This window comes from Denticeps clupeoides, chromosome 2 (assembly GCF_900700375.1).
Source record: "Denticeps clupeoides chromosome 2, fDenClu1.1, whole genome shotgun sequence".
Lineage (NCBI taxonomy): Eukaryota > Metazoa > Chordata > Actinopteri > Clupeiformes > Denticipitidae > Denticeps > Denticeps clupeoides.
In genome coordinates this window covers 895464-921753 of record NC_041708.1, presented here as the reverse complement: position 1 = coordinate 921753, position 26290 = coordinate 895464, and the positions used below count along the sequence as shown (strand labels likewise).

At 46.1% G+C, this 26290-nt stretch overlaps 2 protein-coding genes and 1 long non-coding RNA gene across 4 annotated transcripts in view; all 3 read right to left on the bottom strand.

Moving 5' to 3' along the window:
* Positions 1 to 26290, bottom strand: part of LOC114778677 (adenosine kinase-like) — a 102252-nt gene that overhangs the window by 2306 nt on the left and 73656 nt on the right. The window contains exons 8-9 of one of the 2 annotated variants that reach the window (XR_003746428.1): positions 18366 to 18401; positions 5706 to 5816 (exon numbers count right to left, since the gene is read on the bottom strand). Coding sequence is in view for 1 of the 2 variants with exons in the window: in XM_028967161.1 (XP_028822994.1) it covers positions 5702 to 5816; positions 18366 to 18401 (151 nt within the window). In the remaining variant the exon portion in view is untranslated. Of the gene's footprint in view, positions 1 to 5701; positions 5817 to 18365; positions 18402 to 26290 lie in introns of both variants that reach the window. The other variant, XM_028967161.1, reaches the window with a different exon arrangement.
* On the bottom strand, positions 9943 to 12535 carry LOC114778711 (uncharacterized). Its single transcript, XR_003746450.1, has 3 exons — positions 12472 to 12535; positions 10315 to 10419; positions 9943 to 10235 (listed from the first exon to the last, which is right to left on the bottom strand). It is a non-coding gene; the product is annotated as an uncharacterized LOC114778711 (long non-coding RNA).
* On the bottom strand, positions 14500 to 17711 carry LOC114778698 (N-lysine methyltransferase KMT5A-A-like). The gene is made up of 5 exons (XM_028967162.1): positions 16532 to 17711; positions 15665 to 15857; positions 15162 to 15275; positions 14934 to 15037; positions 14500 to 14555 (listed from the first exon to the last, which is right to left on the bottom strand). Exons 1-5 carry the CDS (start codon positions 16717 to 16719, stop codon positions 14546 to 14548), a joined length of 609 nt encoding a protein of 202 aa, XP_028822995.1. The 5' UTR covers positions 16720 to 17711; the 3' UTR covers positions 14500 to 14545.

Sequence of the window (26290 nt, the reverse complement as noted above, 5' to 3'; positions counted from 1 at the left end):
TATGTGGGGACGGTGCTTTGCTCAGTGGCACCTCAGTGGTACCCTGGCAGATCGGGATTCGAACCGGCAACCTTCTGATTACAGGGCCGCTTCCTTAACCGCTAGGCCACCACTGCCCCATATTATTATATGGGTGGTAGTAGCCTAGCGGGCAGAAGACCCAGGTTCAAACCCCACTTACTACCATTGTGTCCCTGAGCAGGACACTTCAGAATCAGAATCGTATTTATTGGCCAAGTAAGTGCAGCACATACAAGGAATTTGATTCCGGTAGACGGTGTCTCTCAAGTACAGAGTAGAAAAAACAACAACAATATGCAGGATGTGTGTACGTGTTATTGTGCAAGTTGTGGAATTTGTGCTGTTTATAAATAACTATATCTACTGAAATAAATAGGCAAATAACTAAATCCTATATACAGAGTGTACATAAAGTTAACCTGAGTGTCTCCATTTACATTTACGGCATTTACCAGACACCCTTATTCTGGTTCATAGGCGAGTGTGTTACCTACTAGGTTACTACCATCCCAGGGGGGGGGACTGTCCCTGTAACTACTGAATATAAGTCGCTCTGGATAAGGGCGTCTGGTAAATGCCGTAAATGTAAATATTTTGCTGCATGCACGAGAAAGTTGTTAAAAAAAAACAAAATAAATAAACTTCTCTCGAATATTTATGTTATATTCCATATTCTGGACGGGTTAATTAATGACGTGGCGTCTCTACTTGATGAATGCGGCTCGCCGGGACTCTTTTTACGGAACGTCCAGGACGGTCAGTCTTTACGGAGACCAGAGAGCCGGTCGCCGGGTCTTTAGTAACGTGCGAAACGCGGCTTGACGCTCGGCAGGTAATTAAGTTCAGTTGCGTGTTAACGGCGCGGCGGCTTTTCTCTGTTATTACGGCCTTGCGGCGCTCGTATAAACATCCCTGTAGCCCGGCGGCTCTTCCTGCGCCGCGCCGCTGGTTTATACACCAGTGAGTCACGTTTAAGAGGAAAAGGGCTCCATAAAAGTTCTTTGAAGGCCCCGGCGTGTTTACTGTCGTCACAAAACCGAACGGGCCTGACACGACAGCCTAAAAATAAATCCATTCTAATGCACGTTCTTCTGCAGGCGCCAACAGCTCCTCCCCCTCGATAAGAACCAAAAATACCAACCAGAGTTCAGGAAAGGTGCGGACGCACCTTCGCAAAATGATCCTATGGGTCAAAATGCATCGTGAGAACATTTCTTCACACTTTGGAGTGTGAAGATCTGGATCCCGGAGAGGAGGAGCCCATTAAAGTGTCTGTAAAAGGAAATTCAGATTTGTTTCTAGGTGCACAGCACAAAATTACTCCCGGAACATGGGGGCGGGGTCAAGCGCAGCATGACTCCGCCCCTGAAAATGCATCACCAAGAAAGAGCTAGATTGCCTTAGCATGAGCACGCCACCACAGACCTACAGGCGGGAACCTGTTATATCGGAGTTCGAATTTCAAGGTTCGAGGAAGGAGGTCTGAAATCCCATCTGATGAAATGAACATTCAGGTATCTTAACGCCACGTCTTCAACAAATCCCGAGTTTCAGATTCAAAAAGAAGTCAAAATGAAGAGCGGCCCCAGGAAAATGAAACTGAGGCAGATCTTTAATTCACCGCATTCGAACGCGGGCGGCTGCCAGGGAGCCGACGCCTTATGAAATCACCACGAGTCAGAGCGACTTGTTTTATTTTATTCCGCCCGCCAAGTTAGTGGAAATAATTCAGCCGCGGTCGCTGAAGGTCAGAACGAAGGACAGAGAGCACATTCTGAGAACGGATGAATTAAAAGCAGGTAATGAATGTGTTCTGAGCAACGATTATGTAACAAACAAAAAAAGAGACGCATTACTGCAGGACCAAAAAAAAAAAAAAAAAAAGAGTATTAGACTATAAAATGACATCCAGCACAGCCATCTGGGCTGAAGTCAGCCTGTTATTTCCTCGTATAAAGTGGCTAAATTGCAGAAATTCCACAAGGAAGGACAAGAGAACAGCTCAATGTCATAAACCGCGTTTTATAAGCACCCAAAAGTACAAACTGCACCTCCAAGATGAGCCGCGCTCATCACCGAACTCCAGTTACATGCCCTTCTCCACCCTAATAAGGATCTAGCACTAATATGACCACCTCACCAACACTTCACTGCCACACTGTACATATACACATGTACATTATTTTTTGTAATTATGATTTTGTAGATCAATTCCTGGCGAGGCATCAATTTGTAAATATGTGCTTTGATTAAATGGCTTTAATAAAATCTGATTGGTCTGATTTGCTGGAACCTGCTACTCTAATTATAAGCGCCTGTGGGAGTTGGGAGCTCATTTTAAAAAGTGGTCCCAAAATGTTTCGCTCTATGAAGGAGGAAAAAGAGGCACGCTGGTTTTAATTAAAACGTACTTTCAAGTGTGCTTACCTGTAACAGAAACAAAGGTTCAATGTAAAAAATGATAATATAAAGTGGTGTTGGTAGTGGGCGTGGTCACGCCTGGGGTATTAGGAGTGCAGAGAACGGTAGGGAACCGAAGACAGTGTGCTACACCGGGGCGCGTCGCATATTGACAGGAGGGGTTTTAAATAGTCCAGAATGAGGATGTAGGGGGTGTGACAGCTGTCAATCATACCCACAGGCTCCTCCCCCTTTTAAACGGCCTGCTTCTATTTCTCTAAAGCCGTAAAATAAATGCCGTAACATTAGTAAAGTATGCGAGAAATGCTGCATGTTAAAGAGACTTATTTGTAAGTTTGGACGTTGTCCTCACAAGTGATGGGGTGGAGAGGGGTGAGGTTTCCAGAACCGGCCGATTTCGCGAAGCACCCACGGGAGAAGCAGCGTTGGCGCGGCGCTCCTCCGGGGAGCCGACTCAGGCTTTCTCCGGCCCTCATTAGCGATCAGAGGCGCCTCGACCTGCCGAACGGCGGTTTATTAGACCTGGGTGCCACAATCTTAATTAAAAGCTGGAAAACTTGGACCATCAGCGGCGAAGCTAATGGCGAACTCTTCATTACCACCTTTCAACGGGCCGCTGAAAGGCTGGTTTAACATTTCAAATGAAGTCCAGGCGGGGAGAACGGGAAAGAAATTTACATCTCTTTCAGCAAATTACCCGAGCGGGAGACGTTTCCTCTCCTGCCCTTAATCACCGTAAAAGGGTTTAATGTGACAACGCAGCATCAAACCCCCACGGTCGGGGGGGGGGGCGGGCGCAAACAAAACGACAGATCGCGTTTATCAGAGCAGTAATATTTCATTCTCTTTTTAACGCCGCTATTAATCATTTGTGTTGCGAGATTCCTGGCTGAACACCCATGACTCCAAACAGTGGCATCGTCTGGTGACGTCCGTTCTTCTGAAGGCGAAGCAGTGTGCGGTCTCTGTCTGAAGGCTGGGGGCGGGGCTATAAATCAGTCACGACTACCAGGGGCGGGGCCTCGTAAGTATCTGTTTTCTTGCATTTGGGAATTTTTTTTTTGTTTTAAGTGAGCTTGATTTAAACCTGTCCACCAACACTATAACTACTGAAGGCCGAGGGGTCTTCACGTGGACCATTGTCTATAGCTGTTTTTGTCTTAAAACTTAGTTCTAGTCTTTATTTTTTGTCTTCGTTAGTCATGTCCAGACTCATTTTAGTCCAGTCAAGCTTCGGTAGACATGTTGGTCTGAGCATTTTAGTCATATTTTAGTCCCAATTAGCCATGAATATTTTATTAAAGTGAATGAAAACCAATGACATTTTAGTCTAATTTTAGTCAACCAAAAGTTCTATTTAACTCAGTCAATATAGTACAACAAGAACAGACAAAAACAACATTATTTTTGTCAAACCCATTTCATAATTAAAACAAGGTTATCTAATTATTATATTATTGTTACCTTATAGACTCAAGAATACTCGACATCCATTCCAGACACGGAAGACATTCTGATTTGTTACGTGTTTGACATACGTTCTGTTTTCTTTTCCACATGATTGTAAAGAAAGTTAGTCCAAAGATCGCTTCATCATTTTCTCCCAACCATCTGATAAAGCACCACAAGTATCCTGAAATCTAACTAATGCTGTGATTGCCGAAGTGACGTCATCTGTGACGGGAGATGCAGGAAACAGCAACGATATAATAATGCGTTTAAACGAGAGGAAATAACGTCTCGTCTCATTTAAAGTCAACAAAATTGAAGAGACTTTTTGTCTAGTTTTTATCTTGTAAACCATTTTTAGTCTTGTTTTTATTTTTAAACAATATAACATGATACACAATACAGGCCAAAAGTTTGTACACCTTCTCATTCAACGTGTTTTCTTTATCTTCATGACCATTTATGTTGGTAGATTCTCACTGAAGGCATCAAAACTATGAATGAACACATGTGGAGTTCTGGACTTAACAAAAAGTGTGGACCTGGCCTCCACAGTCACCGGACCTGAACCCAGTCCAGATGTTTGGGGTGAGCTGGACCAACAAGTGCTAAACACCTCTGGGAACTCCTTCAAGACTGTTGGAGAAGCATTTCAGGTGACGACCTCTTGAAGCTCATCGAGAGAATACCAAGAGTGTGTAAAGCAGTAATCAGAGCAAAGAAACTAGAATATAAAACATGTTTTCACTTATTTCACCTTTTTTTGTTAAGTACAGAACTCCACATGTGTTCATTCATAGTTTTGATGCCTTCAGTGAGAATCTACCAACGTAAATGGTCATGAAGATAAAGAAAACGCGCTGAATAGGAAGGTGTCCACACTTTTGGCCTCTACTGTATTTCATTGTTATTGTCACATGACCAGCATTTACACCTCACCTCGTCTCTTCCTTATCACATTCAAAATATTCAATGACTACGATGTATTGTCATAACAACATTACCAATATCATCATAACGGACCAAGACACTGAACTAGTTAAAACATACTCTGCACTGTCCAGAACCTTCAAACATGGACAGATACATTCTCCAATGCACCAAGTTGGACTACTTTATACCAACCTTGATCCTTCTCTCAAGGATTCTCCATTTTTTTTTGTTCATGTGTGCATAAAAGGTCAAAGTGTGGCAGATGTCAACTGTAGGGACTGTCAAAGCCTATTGAGAACAAATTGTCTGTGATTTTGGCCTAGATAATAAATAAAATCTGTCGTGAACGTAAGAACATGCTAATTAAACAAAAGATAAATACAGAATTATGGTTAAATACAGAGGACACGTTTCACCGTGTCACCGTGTCACCGTGTGCTGTGTTTCACAATGAAAATCACTTCACTTTCACTTCAGATTTCCTGATAGCTGTTGCTGAATCAAAGATGCCAAATGTCCTAAATTACGTCCATCAGTTTCATTAGTGAACCCTCGGCCACGCCCACATTTACCATCTAGAGCTCTTAGCGAATGAAAAATGTGCATTTTTACCCCCAACCCCTCTTCCAATGCCTTTGACAAATCTATCGATAGCCACGCCGGCGCTTTGTGTGTTCTACCACAACACATCGACCCCGGCGGTAATGCCTCTAAGCGCAATGGCCCCACGCGGAGGATCATTACTCCACAATGGCCAGAAAGCCAATACAGGTCCGGCGGCGTCCAAGCGGCGCCACGAAATCACTCACTGCCGCCGGTAACGGAGCGTCTCCGCCACTACGTGCTCAAGGTTTCGGGTGAAAAGGGCGTTCAGTACCTACTGTGGCGACCGTGTCCTCGCTGCCTTGTGTGAAAACCACAACGCGTTGCCGGTTCTTGTTCACTTTGGGCAGGTTTTGGACCCTCTTCGCGATCTCCTCGATGTCCTCTGTCTGCAGAAAACGGCAGAGATTCGGTGAGACGACTGGTGAACGTGCAGCGCGTTCCGGACATGGCTTAACTAACGGAACACCGACATCTTAGTGTGGACCCGGTACGTGCCCCCTGTGGGGAAACGCGCGTCTCCTCAGCATTTCCCCCTTTGATCAGGAACCCGGGTTCCGTCTCCACTTTCCTGAGGGCCAAACCTCCACTTCCACTCCGCTGTCCCACAGTTCCGGAGTCCCTGCTCAGCTCTAGTATTTGGGGGCGGGTCTACCAACACATTTACATTTATGGCATTTACCAGACGTCAGTAGTTACAGGGACAGTCCCCCCCTGGAGACACTCAGGGTTAAGTGTCCTGCTCAGGGACACGATGGTAGTAGGTGGGGTTTGAACCTGGGTCTTCTGGTTCACCCACTACTAACACCACTGATGATTGGTTACAAAAGCTATACGGCACTAACGGCAAACCCGCCACCAGCTGGTCCACAGAACCAGAAGACGACCACCAGCCAGAGACAGAACCTGTGGTCCTGATTTGAACATACCAAGAACCACGGACGTTAATGGTACGGTCACGTTTTAAACACCGTGGTTCTCCTGGCCGTGTGTTGAACCGAGCCGACCTGGCCCGGTCCCCGCAGAATTTGATCGTTGGCGAGGGCGGTTTGACCCGGCTCTGGCGGCGGCAGCAGCCCGTGTCCCGGTTCATTCAGACGTCCAACAAAGCCACAGCGGCTGCAGGTTCTCACTTTTCAGCCATTTGCATAAAAGCCCCGACGGCCAGAGCAGGAAAACAGCGCCTGTCACCCGAAACCGTCCTGGACGGAGACTCCAAACGCTGCCGGAACCAGCCGCTGCTGCTTAATTAACCAGGGGACGGGCCGGCCCGCCTGTAGCGGCCGAGGGACACTCCGCTCCGTCCTTTAACCAGCCCTGAGACGCGTCCCCAACGTCCTTTAACCAGCCTGGAGCCGCGCCCCCCCAACGTCCAAACGCTGCCGGAACCAGCCGCTGCTGCTTAATTAACCAGGGGACGGGACGGCCTGCCTGTAGCGGCCGAGGGACACTCCGCTCCGGCCTTTAACCAGCCCAAAGACGCGTCCCCAACGTCCTTTAACCAGCCCCGAGACGCGTCCCCAACGTCCTTTAACCAGCCCCGAGACGCGTCCCCAACGTCCTTTAACCAGCCCCGAGACGTGTCCCCAACGTCCTTTAACCAGCCCCGAGACGTGTCCCCAACGTTCTTTAACCAGCCCCGAGACGCGTCCCCAACGTCCTTTAACCAGCCTGGAGCCGCGCCCCCCAACGTCCAAACGCTGCCGGAACCAGCCGCTGCTGCTTAATTAACCAGGGGACGGGACGGCCCGCCTGTAGCGGCCGAGGGACACTCCGCTCCGGCCCGAGGGGCTACAACGCTCCGAGCCGCGTCCCCCAACGTCCTTTAACCAGCCCTGAGACGTGTCCCCAACGTCCTTTAACCAGCCCTGAGACGTGTCCCCAACGTCCTTTAACCAGCTCCGAGCCGCGTCCCCAACATCCTTTAACCAGCCCCGAGACGATCCGAGCTGCGTCCCCAACGTCCTTTAACCAGCCCCGAGACGCGTCCCCAACGTCCTTTAACCAGCCCCGAGACGCGTCCCCAATGTCCTTTAACCAGCCCCGAGACGATCCGAGCTGCGTCCCCAACGTCCTTTAACCAGCCCCGAGACGATCCGAGCTGCGTCCCCAACGTCCTTTAACCAGCCCCAAGACGCGTCCCCAACGTCCTTTAACCAGCCCCGAGATGATCCGAGCTGCGTCCCCAACGTCCTTTAACCAGCCCCAAGACGCGTCCCCAACGTCCTTTAACCAGCCCCGAGACGCGTCCCCAATGTCCTTTAACCAGCCCGGAGACGATCCGAGCTGCGTCCCCAACGTCCTTTAACCAACCCCAAGACGCGTCCCCAACGTCCTTTAACCAGCCCCGAGATGATCCGAGCTGCGTCCCCAACGTCCTTTAACCAGCCCCGAAACGCGTCCCCAACGTCCTTTAACCAGCCCCGAAACGCGTCCCCAACGTCCTTTAACCAGCCCCGAGACGCGTACCCAACGTCCTTTAACCAGCCCCGAGACGCGTCCCCAACGTCCTTTAACCAGCCCCGAGACGCGTCCCCAATGTCCTTTAACCAGCCCCGAGACGATCCGAGCTGCGTCCCCAACGTCCTTTAACCAGCCCCGAGACGATCCGAGCTGCGTCCCCAACGTCCTTTAACCAGCCCCAAGACGCGTCCCCAACGTCCTTTAACCAGCCCCGAGACGCGTCCCCAATGTCCTTTAACCAGCCCCGAGACGATCCGAGCTGCGTCCCCAACGTCCTTTAACCAACCCCGAGACGTCCGCTAATGGGGAGGTTGATGCCGCCGAGGACAGCGGGCGGCGGCACGGGACGATCCGTCTCCGTTATTAGATCTTCACCGTTTTAATAGAAACCACTCCTGCCGGCGCTGGGACGCAGAGTGGGAGTGAAGTGCTTCCCCGGGCCGCCGGAACGGATCAGGGCGGGGCGGGGCGGGGCGAGGTTAACCGGGAGACACCGGAGCCTTAAAGACGACCAATTACTGCGCGGAAACTCAATTTGGATCAAACCGTAAACGATTAGCATAAATACAGCGAGGAGGAGGCGGCGGCGGCGGCGGCGCTTAATTGGCGGGATGGGCCGCGGCAAGATAACGAAGGTGAAAATAAGAAGCCATTAAGCTGTAAAACCTGCCGATGTTTAACCAAGACGCCGTTTCAGCGTTATTGCTTATAATTGCGATTTTATGGATTGGGCGTGTGGCAGCTGCACAGGGTCGAGTCCATCTTCAGCTCCGTCTCATTTACGCCATTTACCAGACGCCCTTATCCAGAGCGACCTACAGTCAGTAGTTCCAGGGACAGTCCCCCCCCGGAGACACTCAGGGTTAAGTGTCCTGCTCAGGGACACCATGGTAGTAAGTGGGTTTGAACCTGGGACTCCTGGTTCATAGGCCACTACCAGGCCACTACTGCACTTTGTTGAGAAGTTAAGAAGGAGGTGGCACACGTACCCGCACGTGAGGTGCATATGCCACCGCTTGGCTGTAAAGCGCGGTGTCCGTGTCGGGACTAATGAAAAATTGATCTCCCGCCCGAAACGTGTTGGTGAGACAGTTGACGGGGGGAAAGATTCAATTACGGCTCCTCGGCCGGAGAGAAGACGAGGAGGAGCAGGCGTCCCATTGGCCATGTGTCGGCCTCATTCATAAAAGGGGCGTCTGGTGAGACGTTCCCACGGCGATCAGGGTTTTAGTGGCGCGCGTAAGCTGCTAACCGATCAATACTTAATGGGGCCCCATTTTCAAACGGGTCACATTAATCAAGATTAATTAGATCAATTAAGAAAGCAACACGACTGAGAGCTGTCAATCATCCGGCTCCTCCCATTTTAAACTCAGTTTGACCTTAATTTCCGTTATGTAACAACGTCCCTCTGGACAGAGATATATATCGATAGACAGAATATATTGATCCAGAGGGAAGTTATGAACGAAAAACTTGTCAGCGGAGGGGGCGGGGTTACGTCTCAGGGTGCTGACATCCTGCCCCCTTTTTGTATTTATGCTCCCCCCTCAGCAAGAATACACACACACACACACACATACTTGTGTAGCCGCAATTTGGGGACTACATGCACGATGCCACATCGTGGGGACGTGCATTTCTAAAGGCTTTATGAAAAATCTAAAGATAGATTTATGTTTCATTTGAGGCTTTAAAAATGTCTGTCACTTTAAAATATAGAAAATACATTAATAAAGCAATGTGACATTTTCCTACAAACTGGGGACCTTGTCTGGTAGACATCACTTGTGAGGACCAGCAGACACACATAGTGAACTGTCTGGTTAACTGTAAGATGTAGGTACTTGTGAACAACATGGGGACGAAACAGCTGGGATGCAGCTATAATGAATGAAAAGATCAAAATTTAATAACATGAATAAAATATTTATTTTTTTTGCTATTTTTATGTAGCATTCTGAACAGTATTCTGTACATATTTACATTTGATTCAAAGACACTTTACTGAATTGCACCCATTTCCAAAAAAAAAAAAAAGAGATTCTAAGATCCTTTTAAAACAAATGTAATAACCAGAAATCTAAAATACCAGAAAATAAGATACCAAACAAAATAAAATAACTGACTTTACATTCTTCTTTTAAGGGTAGTGATTTTGTTCTTCACAAAGAACTTTACAGACAACCAATCCCTGTCTTTCAAGGCAACAGGTTCAGCATTTATACAGGCCTCACATTGTTGTTTTCCTGGCACTGTACAAGTTTTGATGAACCTGTTTAGATGCTTTTCAACTGCATTCATTTCATCACTGTCCCATTTCTTTTTCTTTACCACCTTTCGACCTGAATGAACAAAGCACATCAGAAAAAACAGAGATTTTTAAGTTCATAAAGGCTTTCTATGAAGTTTAACAAACAGTACCTTTCATGGTAGTTGTGGTACTTGTTATTTCTGTTGTTTGTTCAATTGAAGATTTCTGGACTTCTTTTGCAGAAGGATCTATGGGTGGTTCTACATCAAGAGCCACTTAAACACAAAACAAATGCATTCAAAATTGTTAAGGATTTGATTCTTTCTTGGAGAAAATACACTGCTCACAAATTAAGGGAACACAGAAATAAGACATCCTACATCTGAATGAATGAAATATTCTTATTAAATACTTCTTTACATAGTTGAATGTGCTAACTACAAAATCACACAAAAATTATCGATGAAAATCAAATTTATCAACCCATGAAGCTCTGGATTTGGAGTCACACTCAAAATTAAAGTGGCAAAACAAACTATGGGCTGATGTAATGTCCTTAAAATAAGTAAAAATGAGGCCCAGTAATGAGGCCTTCACGTGCCTCTATGACCTCCCTACAATGACTGGACATGCTCCTGTTTAGGTGACGGATGGTCTCCTGAGGGATCTCCTCCCAGACCTGGTCTAAAGAATCCGCCAACTCCTGCACAGTCTGTGATGCAACGTGGTGTTGGTAGATGAAGCGAGATATGATGTCCCAGATGTGCACATGGGGTCTGAAGATCTCATCTCGGTAGTTAATGGCAGTCAAGCTACATCTGGCGAGCACATGGAGGGTTGTGCGCCCCCCTAAAGAAATGCCACCCCACACCACTACTGACCCACTGCCACACTGGTCATGCTGGAGGATGTTGCAGGCATCAGAATGTTCTCCATGGCGTCTCCAGACTGTCACATGTCACATATGCTCTGTGTGAACCTGGTTTCATCTGTGAAGAGCACAGGGCGCCAGTGGCGAATTTGCCAATCTTGTTGTTCTTTGGCAAATGCCAAACATGGGCTGTAAGCAAAACCCCAATCTATGGACATCGGGCCCTCATACCACCCTTGTGGAGTCTGTTTCTGACCATTTGAGCAGAGCAGAGAGGCCTGCTGGAGGTCATTTTGCAGGGCTCTGGCAGAGGTCCTCCTGTTCCTCCTTGCACAAAGGTGGAGGTAGCGGTCCTGCTGCTGGGTTGCCCTTCTACTGCCTCCTCCATGTCTTCTGATGTACTGGCCTGTTTCCTGGTAGTGCCTTCATGTTCTGGACTCTACACAAACCTTCTTGCCATAGCTTGCATTGATATACCTAACACTTGAACACTTCCTAACATATCCTAACACTTAAACACTTTTGTTAAAACTGCATATCATATCATGTATGACAGTGTATGTGACAAATAAAATTTGAATTTGATCCTGAACGAGCTGCACTACCTGAGCCACTTATGTCAGTTGTAGACTCCATTTCATGCTACCATGGAGTCTCTTAGCTATTTCACTAAAGCCTTCATTTTAGAAGACAACGTGGGTACCTGCTGAGGCACGTACACAAAACTTGTTGAGTCTTATTAACCTTTCAACAATAGTGGTGAAGCACATTCTACTTTGTAGGGATGTCACATATATTTACATTGAAGGGACTTAATGTTTATTAAGTAAAAGAGAAGTGATTGTCATTGTGATACACTGCAACACAGCACATGTGCACACAACTAAATGTGTCCTTTGCTTTTAACCCATCACCCTTGGTGAGCAGTAGGCAGCCATGAAAGGCGCCTGGGGAGAAGTGTGTGGGGACAGTGCTTTGCTCAGTGGCACCTTGGCGGATCGGAATTCGAGATTCGATATTATGATAAAAATACATTGAAAAGAACAGTTTCATACCTGAATGTGGAAGATACTCTCAACCTGTGAACTGGCAGTGCAATTCTGACTGTCTGATTGCAATTTGACCAAATGTAAAAGTAATGTTTGCATTCTGCAAGCACACTACATAATTTCAAAGTTTAAATGTACTAACATTAAAATTAATTAATTTTGTTACAAAATCCTAATAGATCAAAATAGGTGTAGTGTGTGGACTTAGTGTAGAGATTTTTTTAGAAGACAATGTGGGGACATAGTGGGGGAGGTGCAGCACTCTCATCCTGAGTCTTGTGAATCTTTCATAAACATTTGTGATACACAATACTTTATGGGGACTTCACATATATCATGCACATTGCACATTGTGGGGACTTAACGTATATTGTAATTAAAATACATAAAAAAGAGCAGTTTCATACCTGAATGTGGAAGATACTGTCATGCTGTGGACGGTCTGTGCAATGCTGATTGTCTTCAGAGGCACCATCTGATTTGGGGCAGTTACTGGCTTGGTTCATACCCTTTATTGTCTCCTATAATGAACAAAACAGTCAGCCATTAGACCAAACATAAAAGATATGTTGCCATTCTACAACCACACTACATATTTTCAATGTTTAAATGTACTAACAGTTATACATGTCATTAAAATAATTAATTTTGTTACAAAATCCTAATAGATCAAAATAGGTGTAGTGTGTGGACTTAGTGTAGAAATGTTTTTTTAGAAGACAATGTGGGGACATAGTGGGGGAGGTGCAGCACTTCTCATCCTGAGTCTTGTGAATCTTTCATAAACATTTGTAATACACAATACGTCATGGGGACTTCACATATATCATGCACAGTGCACATTGTGGGGACTTAACGTATATGGTAATTAAAATACATAAAAAAAGAGCAGTTTCATACCTGAATGTGGAAGATACTGTCATGCTGTGAACTGTCTGTGCAATGCTGATTGTCTTCAGAGGCACCATCTGATTTGGGGCAGTTACTGGCTTGGTTCGTACCCTTTATTGTCTCCTATAATGAACAAAACAGTCAGCCATTAGACCAAACATAAAAGATACGTTGCCATTCTACAACCACACTACATATTTTCAATGTTTAAACGTACTAACAGTTATACATGTCATTAAAATAATTAATTTTGTTACAAAATCCTAATAGATCAAAATAGGTGTAGTGTGTGGACTTAGTGTAGAGATTTTTTTTTAGAAGACAATGTGGGGACATTGTGGGGGAGGTGCAGCACTTCTCATCCTGAGTCTTGTGAATCTTTCATAAACATTTGTGATACACAATACTTTATGGGGACTTCACATATATCTTGCACATTGCACATTGTGGGGACTTAACGTATATTGTAATTAAAATACATAAAAAAGAGCAGTTTCATACCTGAATGTGGAAGATACTGTCATGCTGTGGACTGTCTGTGCAATGCTGATTGTCTTCAGAGGCACCATCTGATTTGGGGCAGTTACTGGCTTGGTTCATACCCTTTATTGTCTCCTATAATGAACAAAACAGTCAGCCATTAGACCAAACATAAAAGATATGTTGCCATTCTACAACCACACTACATATTTTCAATGTTTTAAATGTACTAACAGTTATACATGTCATTAAAATAATTAATTTTGTTACAAAATCCTAATAGATCAAAATAGGTGTAGTGTGTGGACTTAGTGTAGAGATTTTTTTTTAGAAGACAATGTGGGGACATTGTGGGGGAGGTGCAGCACTTCTCATCCTGAGTCTTGTGAATCTTTCATAAACATTTGTGATACACAATACTTTATGGGGACTTCACATATATCATGCACATTGCACATTGTGGGGACTTAACGTATATTGTAATTAAAATACATAAAAAAGAGCAGTTTCATACCTGAATGTGGAAGATACTGTCATGCTGTGGACTGTCTGTGCAATGCTGATTGTCTTCAGAGGCACCATCTGATTTGGGGCAGTTACTGGCTTGGTTCATACCCTTTATTGTCTCCTATGATGAACAAAACAGTCAGCCATTAGACCAAACATAAAAGATATGTTGCCATTCTACAACCACACTACATATGTTCAATGTTTAAATGTACTAACAGTTATACATGTCATTAAAATAATTAATTTTGTTACAAAATCCTAATAGATCAAAATAGGTGTAATGTGTGGACTTAGTGTAGAGATTTTATTTTAGAAGACAATGTGGGGACATTGTGGGGGAGGTGCAGCACTTCTCATCCTGAGTCTTGTGAATCTTTCATAAACATTTGTGATACACAATACTTTATGGGGACTTCACATATATCATGCACATTGCACATTGTGGGGACTTAACGTATATTGTAATTAAAATACATAAAAAAGAGCAGTTTCATACCTGAATGTGGAAGATACTGTCATGCTGTGGACTGTCTGTGCAATGCTGATTGTCTTCAGAGGCACCATCTGATTTGGGGCAGTTACTGGCTTGGTTCATACCCTTTATTGTCTCCTATGATGAACAAAACAGTCAGCCATTAGACCAAACATAAAAGATATGTTGCCATTCTACAACCACACTACATATGTTCAATGTTTAAATGTACTAACAGTTATACATGTCATTAAAATAATTAATTTTGTTACAAAATCCTAATAGATCAAAATAGGTGTAATGTGTGGACTTAGTGTAGAGATTTTATTTTAGAAGACAATGTGGGGACATTGTGGGGGAGGTGCAGCACTTCTCATCCTGAGTCTTGTGAATCTTTCATAAACATTTGTGATACACAATACTTTATGGGGACTTCACATATATCTTGCACATTGCACATTGTGGGGACTTAACGTATATTATATTAAAATTACATTTTAAAAAGAAGTATCATACCTGAATGTGGAAAGTCTCAACCTGTGAACAGTCTGTGGAATGCTGAATGTGGTACCATCTGATTTGGGGACGATATTAGCTCTGTCTACACCACTTATTGTCTCCTGGAATGAACAAAACAGCCAACAATTAGACCAAATATGAAAGTTATGTTTGCATAACTTTAAAATGCACACTCTCATTCTAAAAGTATGGATAATATCGGGTAATTAAACAGCAGTTTTATACCTGATTGTTGAGGGTGCAGTTATCCAATGAACTTTGGGTGTAATGTAGATCCTTTTCAGAGGCGTTTTCTGACCTGGGACAGTTACTGGCTCCTTCCATTCCACTTCTTTCTTCCTGAAATTATCAAAGGAATCCCCAATAAGTCCCCAAATACTGGTAAAAGATAAAAAAGCTGAACAGTGTCAGGTTGCAAAAGCATTTTAAAATAAATACAGATGCAGAGAATATGCTTAAGTAGGTATAGTGATGATGCATCTTCAGTGAAATAAACAAAACAACCACAATTCTCTAGATTCAATATTTGTTACAGAATTCGAATGCAGGACCAGGGCTGCAAACATATGAAAAGCCCAGTAAACCAATAACAGTAAAATGGATGCGAGCATGTGTGAATTATTCTGATTGTTAAAACTTTATGAACAAACATAATATTACAATTAATTAATACTAAAATCTTAATTTATATAAATATCAGATTTCAAAATATCTTTTACAATTCTTACCTGATTCCTCCAAGGACAATCAGCATCGCCATAATTATATCTAATCTCGTCTCCAGGTGTTATGTCTTTTAAGGCAAAAAGGCACAAATGAGGCTTTCCTTCCACCATGATTCTTTTCTTTTTGCAGTTGGGGTTAATGTGATCATCATTAACCAGTCTTCCAAGGGTGCCATCATCCCTTGCAGCATCAATACTGAATTTGAATAAAGAGAATAGTTATTAAATGCAAAATTATACTATTGTTAGTTTGTATTACTTAATTTTATATTAACAATATAATATATAAATTGTTAAACAATTTTTTGTGATCTTGTGATGACACAACTGATATATGCAGACATTATAAATCTACTTCAAATAGCTGAACAAATAAACATTTTTTTTTTGTATTTCTGGAAAATATTCAGACCTGAGCAGGAACCATGCATGAGCTGCTATCTTAACTATTAGAAGCCAACTGTAAATAAGTCAATATAGTATGGCATGTTTACAATAAGTACCTTAAATGCTGACAGACAAATGATGAAATCATTCTGTTCCATCAGAAGAAAACAACCATATTACCCACAATCCCTGTGTGTCTGAGCGACGTTATGTAACCCATTTTGACTCCACATCTGACTTGAAAAAATTAATAATACACATTTAAAGCTGTTATGGGCGGTTTAGCGATGATAAATGATCTAAATGCTCCCCATGCTGTGCAACTCCACACAAGACACGAGTTCCCACATGTGGCAACAAAACTAGAATACTAATAAAAAACTAATACTAGTTTTAGCAGCGAGTTTTCAAATATATTTTTTAAATATTTAATACAGTTATACATCAAAACAAAGGAAAATATATAAATCCATTTGTACTCACGTCCAGAATTTTCCATGCCAGATGAAATCGAACATAAATCCTTTTAGGGAGTTGTGGTAAATTCGCCGTCTTCGTTTACTTTCTTCTGGATCGATAAGGTCTCCTCTGTACTCCAGTATGAAATCTCCTTTGAAAATATCTGACTCGGCAAACACTCCCCTGCCTAATTTGTGAATCACAACCCACATTCATACCTACTTTCCCTCATAGTAATTAGTTTAAGATAATATATCTGCTTTGCTCACCTTTATAGGAATTGATGTATTTAACATCAAGCCCTGCTTTATCACGGCAGGTGGTGATGTGAAAAATGGCATTGTTTATTGGGCTTTGTCGCCTCCGAGCCATTTTTCTTAGCACATTATTTCTCTTACTGCTTAGTGAAAACGTCTATGGAAGATATAGTAATAATTGTAATTTTAAATATCCATAAATAACAGAAACTAGCATGTGCTAACTAAGCTAGTACCATTTAACTAGCTAGCATTGTCATAGCTTTTCTTACTAAAACACTTTACTATTGAAAGAAATATTATTTACCCCTAACACAATGTGTATCATAAAAGTATGAATCTTTAAATGATTTTTTTCTTGCAGTTAAAGTTAGCTTACATAGATCTGGATGGTGCTATAGCTCAGCAAACTCAGTCTTGCTAACTGAGGCACTTATTAACAATTAGCTCTCTCATTGGTTCCTGATGGTCCGTGACGTCATCAAGACGAGCCAATAAGAGTTCAGCATTGCTGTACCACGTGTTACTGTGTGTATCTGCAATTGCAATTACCCTCTTCAACCCTAGTTGGCGTGTACACACTGTGAGCAATTCCAGGCACACACATACACAATGTTTTTCAAGAAAATGTCCATCTTGGGGACTTTGGAGATATTAAAGGGGTAGGCTTATTTTGATGAAATATACATGCTAGCGTAGTTAACTTTGTGGGGACTTGGTTTTTGGTCCCCACGATGACACACGTCCCCACCTTATTGGTGTGCAGTCAGGTCAATGTCCACATATTGGTAGGTTTACAAACACACACACACACACACACACACACACACACACACAAAAAGAGCTGTCACCGCCACCAGGGCTCACGTTCTTTCCTGTCACGTTGATCACACCGTAGGTGATTCCGGATGACTGTTACTCGCCGCCAGGGAGGGGAATAAGCATGTGCCTGATGCGGTGATGGGGACCAGAGAGCCAATGACACCGCGCGGCTGAGGAAGCGGGTCCCCTCCTTGTTACAAGTGCATCGCGTGTAATAACGAGCGGCGTAATGTTCATTTGCATAATCCGAGACCACAGGTGGCGGCGATTTGGTTATTAAGAGGAGTGTGTGTGTTCTGCGCGGCGGCGCATCATCCTCGCGGCGTAATGCGGCTAATGAGGAGGCTTTTTAACCGAGCGACCCGACGAGCCGCGGCGGTGTCTGCGGCGAGGCAGGGCTTGAAACCGTGCCCGAACCCCCCCCCCACCCAGATCTCCCATGAGCCTTTTCAAAATTCAATAAATAACATCTGTAGGCGATGTTGGGCGCAGACCTAGCCGAGTGCGTCACGCCGCCGAAAGAGCCGTCGGAACAAAGAAACCATGACGACTGCCAGGTTGCCATGGCAACTGCTGCAAGGCCCGGAGAGTATAATAGCACATCAATCACTGTCCAGAAAAGAACTTCATTATCAGCAGAAAAAAACACACACTCACACACACACACACACACACACACACACACACACACACACACACACACACACACACGCACACACACACACACACACACACGGACCTTTAAAATCTGTTTAATGTGCAATCACCGGTCAACTCACCTCGAAGCCTTGTTCCCTGGCGAAGGTGGCCGCTTCCTGAAACACAGCAGAGAGGCGGGGTTAATTGCCAGGGCTCTCCACAACACGCCAATAACACGCCGCACGCCGGCGGGGGCGGAGCGGCAATCAATCAGGCGGCGAACCCCTCGTTACCCCATTCATCTCCATCCCGGACAAAGCGGCGAGTCGATGGCGCCGCGGCCTAACGATCCAATTAGAGGCCCGCCGGCCCGACCGACAGGCCGAGAAGGCCGCCGGAACGGCCCGGCTAATGCGCGCTAAATGCCCGCCACGTCCTCCGTTGCGCTTTTAATAAGGCCTCGGTTTTCCCGGCCCGGCGCGCCGTAACCACTCCTCCAAGAGGCCGCGTTGTTGGATGTCGCCAGTTGTCATTCATGTGGCTTGTTAGAGGGGGGGACACGGCGAGCGGGACTGCCCATCATGCATCGGTGAAACCGGCGGCCGAACGCGCGCAACGGTTACGTAAGCGCAGAAACCTCAGCGCTCTTAATGATTCATTTTCGAGCGGGAACGAAGTTGCACGTCCCCTCCGGAGGTAAACAGTTATTATCTGGGGACGTTTGAAGGCTTTTCGGCGCCTGGCTGTGTAATAAATAGCATTTGGGGAAATTAAGATGCGCCGCAAATCCACGAGCCGTTTGCCAGATTTGCCAGAGACCTTAAAGGGGAGTAAAAAAAAAGCGAAACAAACGGAGAGGAGGGCATTAGGGCGGCGTCCGCGGCGAGGCCGAGGAGGGAGCTGACGAAACGCCGATGATTTATTAATCACACCTGGCGGTGGAGGACGTCCGCCGAAGGACTCGGCGTCCCCGCGGCGACGTCGGCGCAACAGCCCTCAGTCACCTCCAACGCGGTGGAGGAAAAAAGACTGCCTGGCTCAGCTATCACCCCCCTCCCGTGCCCGCCTTAATTACTCATTAATTACACGGAGCCTGAATATTTTACACACTAGTGCTTTTTCCACAATATTATATATATATTTATTCACATCAGTGGAACGTCGCCACGACCTCCGATCAATCGAGAAAAAAACCTTAATAAATGAACTTATCGACCTTTTTCCACTTGTTCATTACACAATGACATCAATATGGACGCCGTCAGGCGGGTTCGAGGATCGGGGGGATATTTTCACAGCGTTTAAGCGAATAATCCAAAAGCCCCGAACCAAGCAGTGAAGCAGGCGCGCTTGGTGCAGAGGGAGGGATTTCGCTCGTGTCTCAGTTTCTATTTTTACAGAGAGAGAGAGAGAGAGAGAGAGAGAGAGTGTGTGTGTGTGTGTGTGTGTGTGTGAGTGTGTGTTTCGGACTCTCTAAAGGACATTATGCACCCTTCAGCCTCAAAAGTGCTCGTGGGAATTTCCACTGCCGGTGTTAAATATCAGGCCTGCTGGTCTGTGCAATTCCGACGGGCGCCAGAACTCCGGAATTGGACTAATTAGCCGGTGTAATAACGGCGTTAATTAATAACCGCGGAGGATTGCGACACCGACCCCTGTCCGCTCCGAGATAATCCGGAAAACAGGAATGAAACCAGATTACCGACACCAGCAGCTGGTGTGTGTGTGTGTGTGTGTGTGAGATGTTACCGGTGTGTAATGAGAGAGAGAGAGAGCGGAGTTTGGCGGCGCCGAACGTTGCTGGAAGAGCGCGCCCGGCGCTGAGGTTAATAAAAGTTGAGGAGCTGAAAAGCGAGAGTCCCTCGGGCCGCCGAGAGGAACGGGCATTTGCTCGAGCGCGTTAGCCCGGGCTGATGTCGGGTTCGAAATTGAATTGTGTTTGAGGGGGAGGAGCCGCCGAGGAGGTTGCCCCCGACAACCTATTTACAACGGGGAGGGGGGAGGGGGGGCTCTGCGCTTGTTTCCCCTTTTTCGGGCCCGCCAATGACCGGCGTTTACGGCCGAGTGTTAAGAGAGGACCGATTCTGCCGGGATATGAGGGGAATATGAGATCTGTCGAGACTCCATCAGAACGTGATTCCAGGGAGGAAGCCATGACAGACATCATGGAATATTCTAATTACTCTGTTTACACTTGATGACGGTCAACAAAGGGGTTTGAAGCACAAAAGGCTCCCAGAACTGAACATCTATCACTATTTATACTGGTATTCTTATTGTGTGCGTGTGTGTGTGTGTGTGTGTGTGTGTACATGTTGGTGGTGGGCGTGGTCCAGTGTATTAGGAATGCAGAGAATGAAGGGAAACGGAGGAGAAAATGGATCCTGCGCCACACCCGGGCGTGTCATGTGTTGACAGGACGGGGGTAAATAAAGGTCCAGAATGAGGAAGTAGGGCGTGTGAAAGCTGTCAATCATGCCTACAAGCTCCTCCCCTTTTAAAACATTGTTCATAAACAAACACGATTAAGAAAAAAATGCAGCCACTTCCTGTTTCTACCGTGATGTGACGTTAGTGACGCTTTATTGTGGAGTTAAACAGAGAGAAAGCAGAGACCCGTTCACAAGGCCAACGTCCAGCCCCCGCGGTAAAAACAGAACAGAGCTGCGTGGCAACCGGGCGCGGCCACACCACACCACCGCTTCAGTGGCACCGCCGCTGGCTACTCATTTCTTCATCTGGAGGTCGGGGCGATCAGATGCAGGAGGTCAAAGGTCACCCTGTTACGGACCACCGGCGTACACGAGAGACAAAAACAGGCGCAGAAGCGGCGAGAGGAAGTCACCTGGTCTCGTGAACGCCGCGCAGTGGTTCGGTGGGGTCGAAAGCCGGAAGGAAGGAAGCAGAAGAGAGAAACCACGCGCCGCGAAAAGCCACCGCGGAACCTGCAGAGCGTTCAGCTTCGTTCTCCATGACGAGGAACAAAGACGCGCTCTCGGCAAGCGGCAAAAAGAAACGGAGGGACGATCCGTAGATGAAGGACTCGCGGTAATGAACCGGCTGTACGAATATCACACCAAAAAAAAAAGCGTGGACGGGCCATTTCACAGCCTCGCACGCGGCCAACGTGGAGCGGAAAACGTCCAAGAGGCTCTCTGGGGAGGGAGGGGCTGCGGAAGACTTGCCGTGATGCAGCCAAAAGCCCCACAACAATGGAGGCCGCGGCGGATAAGCTCACTCGTTCGATTTCGCGCGGGAACGGGGTGGCGTCTCTCCGTAAAACAGAGCCAGCCGAGCCGAGGCGCGGCAAAGAGCCGTAAAGCTCCTGCGCTGTGACGGCTCCGTCTGATTTATAGCGCAATTCGTGCGCCGTATCGGGTGATGTAGGGCGGGGTTGCCATCATCCTCCTAACTTCAGACCGATAAAGTCCGGCATCGGGGAGGACAGGGCGTGGCGCCGATCCGTCACACGCGTTCGTCATCAGCAGAGCCTCGGCTCTTTTGTTGATGGTGGCCGCGAAGACGGAGAGGCTCCTCCTCCTTCGTAAAATACGCCACTGTCCACGTCAACGTCTTACTTGGACCGATAATAAATACAGATCCCAGCATCCTCCCTTAATTCCAGCATGTATTTTCCACCCTGAGAACGGCTGAGGAGACAGCAGCGGTGACCTAGCAGTTAAGGAAGCGGCCCCGTAATCAGAAGGTTGCCGGTTCGAATCCCGATCCGCCAAGGTGTCACTGAGCAAAGCACCGTCCCCACACACTGCTCCCCGGACGCCTGTCATGGCTGCCCACTGCTCACTCAGGGTGATGGTTAAATGCAGAGGACTCATTTCACTGAACATGGACACAAACCCGTGATGTCTGTCGGTAGACGTGTTTTTTTTTTTATACATATTTTAACTTTTTAATTTTATTCATTCTTTTTTTTTTTTTTTTTTTAAATCAGCTACTTCATCTCTGGAATAGACCAATTACCAAGGAATTAATCACCTCGATTAATCGGTCATCCATTAACATGTATATGATATTCTTCAACAGAATGTCATGACCAATGGCACATACCATAGTTTTGGTAATGGTTGGTATGAGGACGTGGACACCGGAGGACGTGGCCGGTGAGATATCGGCGTGTGCCGGAAAAGCGGCCCTCCAGCTGACCCCCCTGCAGGGCCCAGCGCCTGCAGGCTCAGGCGCCATCGATCCCGCCTTACACCCCGTAATTATTCCCCGCCCTCTCTCCGCCTGTTAAGATGCCGGAAGGCCTCGGATCGCCTCCGCGGCGGCGGGCCGCTCTTTTAACCCCGGCAATTTGAAATTTCCTCACGGTTCAATCGCGGGGATCCGAACGGCGGCCATGATTACAGCAGTCACCCGGGGTCCCCCGGAGCAGGAGCGCCATCGATACGCTCCCCTGCCACATGACAGAAACAGCCAGATTTTCACACCGCTTTTACAGCAGCAATTCATGCCGACGGAATACGAGGAGACGCCGGGGGCCGCTCTCTGATCCAGAACCGGGGGCCACTAGCAGAGCTGGAGGTTCGGAAGTAATCCCGCGGGTAACGAAAAGGAATCTGGCGATTATGGGCGAAACGAATACCTGACGGAGCGTAATATGCTGACATGCATGGTTCACGATTTACCTTTAGTGTGTAATCCCTCATTTATTCTTTGTATCATGTGTTCGCGTGATTTCTTTTTTTTTTAAATACACCCACGATTATGCAACAATGACACATAATCATCTAGAATCAATCAGAAAATTATACATTTACATTTACATTTACAGCATTTATCAGACACCCTTATCCAGAGCGACTTACAATCAGTAGTTACAGGGACAGTCTCCCTGGAGACACTCAGGGTTAAGTGTCTTGCTCAGGGACACAATGGTAGTAAGCGGGATTCGAACCCGGGTCTTCTGGTTCATAGGCGAGTGTGTCCCACTAGGCTACTACCACCCTACAATTATACATAATTATAAAATTATTTATGACCATTGTTGGATTTCAGTGCATCATAAAGGATGCATCATGATTTCAATTTCAATGGGAATTCCCAGTAATACAAAGAAAAAGAAAAATCCATATTCTGGTATTCAGTATCAACACATATTTGCCATAAAAGAGTCCCACTAAAACCCCTACACTGCTCGGCTTTATCATTATTTTAAAAGATACCTGCTGGTTTAGTTTCGCGTCACAACTGCATTGAATATCAGAAGACATACTTTATGATTAGAAGTCAGAATTATGATCCCTCTGGGTTATTATGCCCAGTTATGGTGAGATTATTTACCGCAGTCCTCACTGGGTTGGCAAGATGGACAGAGAGAGACATCCTGGACACTTTATTCAATATTTACACCAAAACGCAAGAAAACAGAACGGAGGTTAAAATGTCATTTTAAATAATAATAATAATAATAATAATAATAATAATAATGTCAGCACAGCAGTAGCAGGCAGTAATGGCGGTCAGGGGTTTTCCGGCTTAGGGAATTTCTAGATAATTCCACCACAGTTTTTATCTTGCGTTAGTCGTGACGGATCAATAATCAGACATTTATTCACAGATCGTACAGACAAACACAACTCAACATTCCAAGCTTTTCTTGGCCCTGCTTAGTCGTGAATCAGCAGCCCGTCTGACTCAGGATCAGTTTTTTAACTCATTCATAAACCGGCTTTAAATCAGCAGTGCTAAGAATTTCATGCTTATTCACATTAGAACCTTTTAGAACCGTTGACAGAGTGCAAATACGGTCACGGTGTGTGACAGAAAAAACGAAACAAATGGCAGCTCATAAAGCAAGGACTTCTGGGTAATTAGCTGTGGTTTTGCTCTCATGCCCACCCAGCAGCAGCGGATGGAGACTCGACTGCAGCGCTTCTGATCCAGGATCAGCCCGGGACCCGTAAACGCCCCGGAGACGAACAGGCATTAGCACATTAGTCTCCAGCCGGAGAGCTGCAGCTCCCGGGCAGCTCCAGGGTGCCGGGTGCTTCTGGGTGCCAAATGAGCCCCAACAAGCGGAGAACATGGCCACCCTCCACCCACACACACACATTCATGCAAATACATTCCTGCCACGTCCATCGACCCAATGTTCATGTCCTCCCTCCCCCAGCTCAGCCTCTCCAGCTCAGCTGGAAAAGTGATTAAACCCCCCCTCCGAACCCCGCCAACAACCCCGCCCCAAAACGGGACCGGGGAGATCCCCGCCGGCCTGCAGAAACACTCAGCGTCCCGCGAAAGTCGATACCGAGTAGGCGTGAAACCGGGCGAGGAACAGTCGCCATTTCCCCTTCCCCGCCACGGCCGTGCGGAGGACAGGCGGCCTTTAGGAGGAGGCTGAGAAGGGGACGATTAACGTGTCACTGTCCGCGCCACCCTTCCTGGCCATTCGGCAGCGAGCGCCATCAAGGTTTCAATTCTCTCATCTGACCTTGGCCTCCGTAAATAAAGTCCTCTGCGAAGAAGGGAAAGCAGACGTAACCGATCATCTAAACGTGCCCTCCAATCACTGTCCAAAACACATGAGATTTATAGGAACTTTCCAGAATTTCTCTTTATTCTGTCTGGTTGAGGGAGAGAAACGTATGAATTAGGACTATTATAGAAAACAGGCCATTTCTCATGGACACCAACATAAAAAATATATATATATTATTATTACTTTCATTATTATTATGAGGCTCTTTTTGTGACCTCGACATGGCCACATGATCTTGGCTCTAAATGCTGAATCTACTGTGACCATGGTTCTCAAACTGGTGGTACGCCGGGAATACGCCGGGTCTGTGACTATTAATAACATCCTAACACACTGCGTATGCAGTACTGAGAGAGTATAACTGTTGCTAATGAATAACACTGACAGTTGGAATAGCTATTTATACTATTTTACTACAGCTACTTATAGTTACAATTGTATTATTGCCTATTTAAGCTTTTAAATATGGAAAGAAATTACTCGATACCAACAGCTAGTGGTACGTGGGTGGTGGTGGCTCGAGATCATTTGGGAATTATTTATTTATTTAAAGTTCACAGAAAATAATTTAAAACCAGAAGAATAACTTTTGTGTTTTGATGCTTTACGTCCTGGAGCCAAGTTCATCATTTCACCGGATTCCGCGGCGCCCACTGAAAACTGACACGCAACACCCTGACATGCTATTACATGACTTATTACGTCATTTATTGTTAATTAATAGATGTATGGAAGGATGCTGCAGTGCTGTGTGCGGTCGTGAACGAGTGCATGTTAATTTGGTATTTTTTTTATTTTTCTTCCTGCACTCGCTCCCAGCGCAAACAAGCGCTCCTGCTGGAGCTTAATCAGCTCGGCCTGTTAAGTGTTGAGAGACGGAACGCCCTCATCTTCTCCGAGGAGGAGGAGGAGGACACGATTAGTCCAGCGGTGTGCCCAGGTTACGCCGCACATGTTTGCCAATTAAGCGGAGCGGTGTGTGGCGCTGGCCCTCGTGGCTCCCAGCGCCATGGAAACGGCCGGGCCGATTTGCTCGTCCCCCCCCCATCACCAAAAGATTGTAATTACGGTGCTGAAGGGAGCGTGTTACATAACATGCAGCCTCTAATGCCCAATGAACTTGTGGCCAAGCAGAGTTAATGTCACAGAGAGTCTCGGGGACCACGGAGGGTCCTGTGCGCCGCCTCGGGGGCTACTTTTTTGTCAAAGTGAAAGTGAAGTGTTTGTCATTGTGAAATACTGCAGCAGAGCACACTGTGACACGGTGAAACGTGTCCTCTGTATTTAACCATCACCCTTGGTAAGCAGTGGGCCCCATGACAGGCGCCTGGAGAGCAGCGTGTGGGGACGGTGCTTCGCTCATTTACATTTACAGCATTTACCAGACGCCCTTATCCAGTAGATACAGGGACAGTCCCCCCCTGGAGACACTCAGGGTTAAGTGTCTTGCTCAGATACACGATGGTAGTAAGTGGGGTTTGAACCCGGGTCTTCTGGTTCATAGGCGAGTGTGTTACCCGCTAGGCTACTACCACCCTCAGTGGCTCCTCAGTGGCACCTTGG